Raw genomic sequence first — 7,889 nt, 5'->3', positions numbered from 1 at the left:
ACTGGAGACCTGTGGGTGGGCCTTAGGGTTTTTTTTGAACTACTTGCAATTGTAAGGATTGGCGTGTGCTTTAAGCTGGAATAGCTGCTGTGTGTGTTATGTGTGTGTGTGAGAGAGAGAGAGAGAGAAAGAGAGAGAGACCTACACCTATGTTAGCTTGAGGAGTGTATGCCTGTCAGGACAGCAGGGGCCTCAAGACTCTTAGGACTTTTATTAGGCCTCCACTTATAGCATCTAGGACGCCCGGCGCGAGAAGCAGCAGAATCATAGAGATTAATAAAGAATGACGTTTGGAAATGGAGTGATCCAAAAGTGATTGCCACCATTCCGCACACAATGACCCACCACCCTGACCGGAGACGATCACCACCTTAAAAGTTAACTTCTACAGCCAAACCATCTCAGTAAAGGGCAACAAAGACCACATCCTGACACCTCCAAGGAGCACATAGTTTCACAGAGCGTTTTATTATTCATAAAAAAATAAATTTATTTACATATGTTATTTCCTGTGGTAGTGCAGCCTCGGGGCAGGGGCGCGTTCCCTATCGCAGGATAACTTGCTAAGGTTAGCCGCCCACCCTGCGCTCTCCTCCGCGCGGGGAAGAACCTGCACGGCGGGAGGCGGTGTTGGAGTTGGGGCGCCCAGAGCTTGGAATGGGGAGGCTTGATGGCGAGAGTCTGGAGTCGGAGCTGGGAGTGCTGCAGGTAGGAGCAGGAACGGAGCTGAGAGGGAAGACCAAAGGCGATCCCAGCCAGGTTGGCGCAGTGGCGCTTGGGGAGGCTCCAGCCCAGAAGTGGGGAGGGTAGACAGACGCCTGATTAGAAAAAGCCGGGAGCTTGGGAAGGAGACGGGAATGAAGAAGTCACCCGGAAGGGAGGCCGAACGGCCCGGAGCTCGCCCGGCAAAACCCGCCTGCGGTGGTCTGGGAAGTGTGTGTCCACCTAGCCCTGCGAGCAGCGGGCCTCCTCCCGCCCGTTAGAAGGGCGCTGTGCTGGGATACGAACCTAGCCCAGAGAGGCCACTGGCCCTTCTTTGTCACTTAAAACTCTGTCCCGACGCGGATCTCACGTCTAGACTTCTGTCTTTAAAGCGGGTGTAGAGCGCGTTCTAACCGTTCCCTAACCATTGTGTCACCGCGAAAGGCCCGGGCTGTGTGGAATCGTCCAGCACGTGTGCGATGAATCTGGCTCCGCTGAGAACGGCCCCCTGGGCTGTCTGGCGCGGGCTGGGGCAGCAGCCCAGAGTTAGTCGACAGAGCTAGGGCCCGAGGGTGGACCTGCGTCCGCGTTCTGGACACGAAAGGAGGCTCTTTCTGGAGAGGCAAAACGTGGTCGCCTAGATCCGCCGCAGCTGTAGCCGTGGGCGCTGAGCAGTGACAGCCATTCCCGCCACCTGTCGTGATCACAGTTCCAGGGAAAGGGGAAGGGTCAAGGAGAATCCAACGGAAACTTCTTCCCATCTCACGAGCTCTCCCTTCTCTCCGTGGCCCCCAAACACTCGCATTTAACGAATAATCCCATCAAGTGAATTCCAGTACGATTTAAGCGGTGGTTCCACATAGTCTGTTGGCTGAGGAAACTTCTTTGGTGTCAGAGTCCGGTCTTCCCGAGACCACGAATGGCCATGTCTGTAAAATCAAAAAAACGTCAGATATTAGAGAGAAACGATTGTCTCAAACCGAAACCGCTCTCCCACGCGAACCCCAGATATTCCCGACTTGGAGTAGCTAAGATTTTATCAGCATTCTGGGAATCTGCATGTCCTTTCTCTGAACTAAGATTTTCATTTTACTGGAGGTTGATAATCCGAGACGTGCCATATCCGTTCACGCTTCCTCCTGGACTTTGCCCGCAGGAAAATTTGGTGAAACTCGTATGACTTTGAGATTCTGTCGTTTAGTTCCCTTCCCCTAACACACACACACACACACACACACACACACACACAATCCGTCATCCACTCCAAGCTCCAAGTAGGAACTGGGCTTGGACAGGATTTTTCCCAAGCTGGGAGAGCTGGCAGATCAGAGAGGGACTTTCCAGACAAATCCCATCTGGGGAAACGTTACTATCTTCCAGAAGCAATTTTTCTAAAAATGCAAATGCTCTTTTATAGAGCTCGGCCTTCCCTCCTTTAAGAAAGAGCTTGCGAATTCAAACCTGCCAGACTCTTAGCTGGATAAAGTTGGGCAAGGGAGATTTGCTGTCAGTCTGCAACCAGGTGGCAGACTGAATTGGAACCAAGATTTACCCTGGAAGTAGGATATTAGTCAAGGCTGTCACTGGGGTACAATGTTCAGAACGATGCAAACACACACGGATGGTTGATTCTTCTTCAGGGAAATGGCTGGCCACTCCCTTGATTTGGGAGAAACTAAACTGGCCTTCTCGTTCCCAGTCCCAGAACCTCCACCCTTTTCGAATTATTCCCTACGGGCTGACCCTGCCCTGGGTATCTCCCGGCTGCTCGCCCGATTCCTTGCGCGCCGCGCCCCTACCAGGTTCACTGGGTGCACGTAGCCGTTCTCATAGCGGTCCTCCTGCAACAGCTGCCGCAGGTGAGCGATGTAACTGGAAGCCAGCCGGAGCGTGTCCAGCTTGGAGAGCTTAGTGTCGGGGGGTACCCAGGGCAGGCTAGTCTTGAGCCTGGAGAAGGCTTTGCTCAGCACGCGCATCCGGGCGCGCTCGCGGGCGTTGGCCGCGTTCCGCTGCGACTGCTTGCACTCTGCGGCTGAGCCCTTGGCCGGGAGGGGCTTTTTGCCACCACCGCCCGCGCTGCCACCTGCGCCGCCGCCCCCAGCCGCACGGGGCCGCTTCCTCTTGCAGCCTCCCGCGCTGCCGGCTGTGCCCAGAGCGCAGCGCTCCTCCTCGCCGTCGGGGTCCTCCTCCTCCGCCGACGAGTTGTCACTGGGCGAGGCGTAGCTGCGCTCTACGCCGCGGAGGGGCGGCCTCTTGGAGGCGGGGACCGGGTACTCCCGCTGCAGCCCCCGAAGCTCCATCTCCTCCGGATCACTCACCGAGCCCGTGGACATCCTGTTGTCCCCCTCGCCCACACGCGTCCGCTTTTCTCCCCCCTGGCCAGTCTCGCTGTCTCCGCCTTCCGCTCCCTGGCGGAGGCGGAGGCCAGGGAGCGCTCCGAGGAAGACTAAAAACCCAGGCCAGGAAGCGCGGGGTGCTAAAGCGAGGTGGGCGGTGAGAGCGAGCGCGCCCCTCCGCTGACCCCGGGGAGCGTGGACCACAAGTTGGCGTCCAAGTCCAGAAATCCGCGCGCACCGCGGTGAGCTGCGCCTTTTGACAAGACTATCTGTACTCCTTGGAACAAACCACCCCGGGCAAAGCAGAGGGGGTTGGAAAGGGGGGCAAGAGGTGGGGCAGGGGCGTGGAAGGGGTGGGGACCGGCTTTTTGCGTGCAGAGGAGCGGTTGGTGGAGGCGGGGGAAGGGGACGTCTCTGCAGCGCCGAGATTTAGGCACCGAAGCCCGACGGACCTTCAGCATGTCTGTGCGGGATAAGTGAGCTTTCGGGGAGTAAAGGGGCAGATCTTGTTCCTACCGACAGTGCTTCCACCCCCAGGTAATCTTAGCAGTGGCAAAGATTACCAAACACTTAGGGACGACAGGTTCCCGACCTCTGCTTGCCTGCCAGTCTTTCCCGTAGAACTCAGTTTTCAAGTTAATCATTCATGATGTATGATTGTCTACCCAAGCCTTGCTGGACAAGAGGAAGAGCAGAACAAGCAAACAACATCCAACAATGCACAAGTTACCACCTCTCATTTTCCTCCTCCTTTTCTTATAATATACCTTCATGATTTACAAAAATGGTTACAATGGTTCGTTGCATTTTCAAATAACATCTGTAACTTAATAATATTATCTCCAATTTGCAGAACTTGAAACTGAGCCACCTAGATAGACGTTAAGTAAAAGACCCAAACTTACTAAGCTAAGTAGAAAAAAAGATTAAAAATCCGCGTTTCGGAATCTTGACCCGTCGGTATTCTAGTCTACCCCGTGCCTCCGGGTCACACATCACTGGATGTTGTAGCTGGTATTTTCCACTATCTCGAGAGTTCCATGCGTGATATGATTTTGTTTTAATACTACAATGCATGTGATGGAGGATCCGGCCCTAACGTTTTGCATTATAGTGTAGGGAATCCTTGCTATTGTATTTAATCAATTGTGTATTGAAGGGCGAGCTCCTGGAAGCAGAATGCTAAGTTAGCACAATCATCCATTCAAAGTAAAAATAAGAAAGGAGCGCCCTAAATGATCATGTTCCATTCCAAACAAGACTAAAACATCCTGCTCTTCCACACAAGAAAACACAATTTTGCGGTCTCATTATTTCCTAACTCGAAGGTCGTCGCAGTTCCTGGTCAGGGGATAAGTACTTCTGTGGATAGGAGCCCCAGTGGCCAGAGACTGGGTTCCCGCTGGGTGCCCGTCACTGTGCCCCCCACTCGCGTCTTGTGAGCAGCCCACTGAGTAATAAAACCCGTATAAGTTTGGCATATGGTTACCCCATTTTACAATGATGAAATTGAGTCTTCACACTGGCTTAGGTGTTCACTTGTTCTTTTCCTGATAGCCCACATGCTCCCAAGCTGAGCAAGGTGTAAGGGGACCGATGTGGAGTCAGTCCAGGACAGAGCTGGCAGAGATAGCTGGGCCAGCCTGGCTCCCGCCAGTTCATACAGCAGAACAAATGCGTCCAGCTCCATGCCTGAAGTGCTGCAACAGGTGGCTGTCAGAGGCTGACTTCATCACTCAGGCATCATTCCACCTTAGTCTCCCAGGCCATGCTATCCTTAGCGGGGGCGTTTTGGGGCGGGGGGAATATTTCACATAACCCCTCCCGCTCACCCACATTTGCAAAGGTTTTCTCCCTGTACAAGTTGTCTTTTGGTTGGAGGCAGGGGATGGGCTGGTTCTGGGACAAGTTGAGTAAAAAGATCATTTGCCCTAAGTTATCTCTGGGGGCGGGGGCGGCGGGAAATGCAGGGAATACTTGACAGAGTGTGGAAATCTTTCCTGGAGCGTTTGAACTTGAACTTAACTCTAGGATCGCCTTGCCAGGTGAAGGAGAGGAGAAGGACAAGAAGGGCCAAAGAGATGGACCGAGGAGAGCCAGGCTAGCTTTCTGCAACGACTATTGATGACTTGAAGCTATCAGTATAAATATATAGTCTCACACATTAGGGGCAGGCGAATAGGTTTTTAAAATCTGAATTGTTTATACAGGTGCAGAACAAAGTCTTTCTTTAGAAAAGATTAATGGTGAGGAGAGCGCTAGATTTCTCTAAACAGTCACAAAAACTATACCCAGCCTCAACGCTGAGGAGGTCATGGCCAGTTTCTTGATTTCTTGAAGAAACGGTCTGACCCCACCAGTGCGGGCTTATTTTTCACAGCACTTGCCTCCCGCTCCCTGTCTTCTTTCTCTCTCATCCCCTCCCTCCCTACTTCCCTCCCTTTCTCCTCTACTCCATCTCCTCACCCTCCCTCTGTTCCCTTTCAAGAAAGTCAGATATTTTATTTTGTTTGTTTCATCTTTCATTTTCATTTAACCTCCATTTCTTTCATTTTTGTGAAATCAAGTTATATTTTCACTTATAACTGTTTTCAAGTTGCAGACTTGTAATGAAGGTTAGGAAAAGTATCTGATGTACATTTCTTATAAGCATATAACTTCAGTTTGCTTTAACATGTTTGTAATATCTGGCATTTGGTCACCTCCTTACACTTTCAAAGTGCTATTACTTTTTCTTCTCCTTAGATGATTACAACAGCCTCTCGAGCTGAACAGTGTAACTATCTCTTTTGAAAGCCTAGTGTTTTTCATGGTTTTGACAAGTTACATACTGCAAATGAATAATACAGCCTTTATTTTTGTATTATAAAGCACACTGAAATCAATTCCTATTAGCTTATGCTTTACAAACTCAGATTTGAAACAGGTATAGACTGTTTATGTGTACATCAATGGTCTTGAAATTCTTTAGTGACATTTAAAAAATATTCAATGGGGTTGAGTAGGGCTTAAGTTGCATTATAGAACAAAATATTTAATAATTCCTTTAATATTACCTTTAATGTTTCTTCATTCTGGCTTCCCTGCTTACTGGATATATGACTCTCAGAATTTGCATTTTTTTTGAGCCCTAGGTTTCTAATCTATAAAATGGATTATCTCTTTGAGTGGAAGAGAAAGTATATGAGCAGTTGGCTGGGTCAGAGCCTGGTACATGGGAGAAGATCAGTAAATGCTAGTTAGTATTATGAATTGCCTTGCCCAATATTACACGGCTAGTAAAAGTCAGGGCAAGAACCTGACCCAAGTTTTGTACTCCAGGGCTTATTCTGGGTTTCAGATAGTACCAGGATGTTCCATTTGCTTTGAGTGCAGACTGCTAGGGTCTGAAGTACACGGTCTCATCACATGACATTCTTCACAGATTCCATATGGGACCTCACTGAGGGAAAAATGGATGAGACCTCATTAGAAGTTTTCTTTTCTTCCCCCAGATTCTCTCACCCTAAAATTGCAGTGCTTCTCCAAGTCTTACTTTCCCTACTGGCATAAAAGATTAAGCCAGAAACCCTGCTAGTGGTGTGATATAGGTGAAAGGAGCATGCCCAGGCGGAACACAGATCAGTGCCTAGTAGATTGAAACACTGAACAATGCAGGCTTGGTTTATTTTTTAATAAGGAAGCCATGAGGTGGGATGATAATTACAGACCATAGAAAAAAGGCCATTTGTTGCCACTTCTTTCCTCCAACACTGTATTAAGTAATGGGTGAGAAACTCTAGAGTTGGGCAGGTCATGTGGACTTAGGACTCAGGAAGAGCAAAGGCTTCCTCTGTCCTCTGTGAAGGCCAGGTCAAAACTATGCAGTGAGTAGGTACTTAAGAAATAGTTGTGGGACCAACCCACAGCATTCTGTTGTCTGGAGGAATTCCATACCTTTGGGCAATTGCCTATACTTTTGATCTAGGAAAACAAATAATCTAGACCAGCACTGGCCAATACGGAAGCCATTAGCCACATTAACCTATTGAACACTTGAAATGTGGCTATTCATGTACTGTACTGTAAAATGCATACCCAGTATTGAAAACTTAATATGAATAAAAGAATATAAAAGCTCTCATTAATATTTTAAAATATGAATTATATGCCAAACAGTGAGAACATTTTGAATCTATTAGGTTAAATGAAATATATTACAAAAATTAATTTCACCATTTAAAATTATTATAATGTGGTTACCAAAAATGTAGAATTAGATATGCAGGTCCCGTTATATTTCTATTGGACAATTCAGGGATTAATCTCATGGATTAACTATACCCCTATAGATTGAGTATCTACTGTTGGTTGTGGCAAGGTGTTGGTGAGTCCCACTCCCACCCACTGGGAGGGCACATTCTTGTGAAAATAAGCTTCTCTGTATTATCTAGCCTGCATACCACCACGTGTACTCAACCTCCTATCTATAACACACCCCGCCAGACACACACACATGCTGGAAAAATGAATGCTTCTGCTCAGTGGTGTGTTAGTCACATGGAATGCTAGTCTCGGTGTGTGTTGGCCACATGGGATGATAGTCACATGGAGAGCCAGTCAGGTGGGAACAGGTCACATGTAAGGCCCAGGGTTAGGTCTGGATAACCCAAGGCCTGGGATCTTCTTCCCTTGTCTGCACAAAGCCTTGGGCTCTGCTCCAGGCTCAGGGCAGCCTCATTCCTGGTGTTATGCAGGATGCCACCACTCTTCGGACCAGAAAAGGAAGAAAACTCCCTTTACCCGGGCCCCACCGGCCATCAGGTTGGGCGTTCATGGAAATAGTCAAAGCCTACATGTGGAGCCCTTTGT

The 7,889-nt window shown here is 49.1% G+C and overlaps 1 protein-coding gene and 1 long non-coding RNA gene across 2 annotated transcripts in view; one reads left to right on the top strand and one right to left on the bottom strand.

The window, feature by feature from the left end:
- Positions 1-449: 449 nt before the first annotated feature.
- On the bottom strand, positions 450-3,345 carry MSC (musculin). The gene is made up of 2 exons (XM_008000860.3): positions 2,502-3,345; positions 450-1,631 (listed from the first exon to the last, which is right to left on the bottom strand). The coding sequence occupies exons 1-2, from the start codon at positions 3,033-3,035 to the stop codon at positions 1,545-1,547; spliced, it is 621 nt and encodes a 206-aa protein (XP_007999051.1). The 5' UTR covers positions 3,036-3,345; the 3' UTR covers positions 450-1,544.
- LOC103236956 (uncharacterized) overlaps positions 3,184-7,889 on the top strand; it is a 189,441-nt gene continuing 184,735 nt past the window's right edge. The window contains exon 1 of the long non-coding RNA XR_498465.3: positions 3,184-3,280. This is a non-coding gene — a long non-coding RNA (uncharacterized lncRNA). The remainder of the gene's footprint in view (positions 3,281-7,889) is intronic.

The sequence above is a fragment of the Chlorocebus sabaeus genome, chromosome 8, assembly GCF_047675955.1.
Source record: "Chlorocebus sabaeus isolate Y175 chromosome 8, mChlSab1.0.hap1, whole genome shotgun sequence".
NCBI lineage: Eukaryota > Metazoa > Chordata > Mammalia > Primates > Cercopithecidae > Chlorocebus > Chlorocebus sabaeus.
Note: the sequence above shows the minus strand (reverse complement) of the source record. Positions and strands in the feature narration are given on the sequence as shown.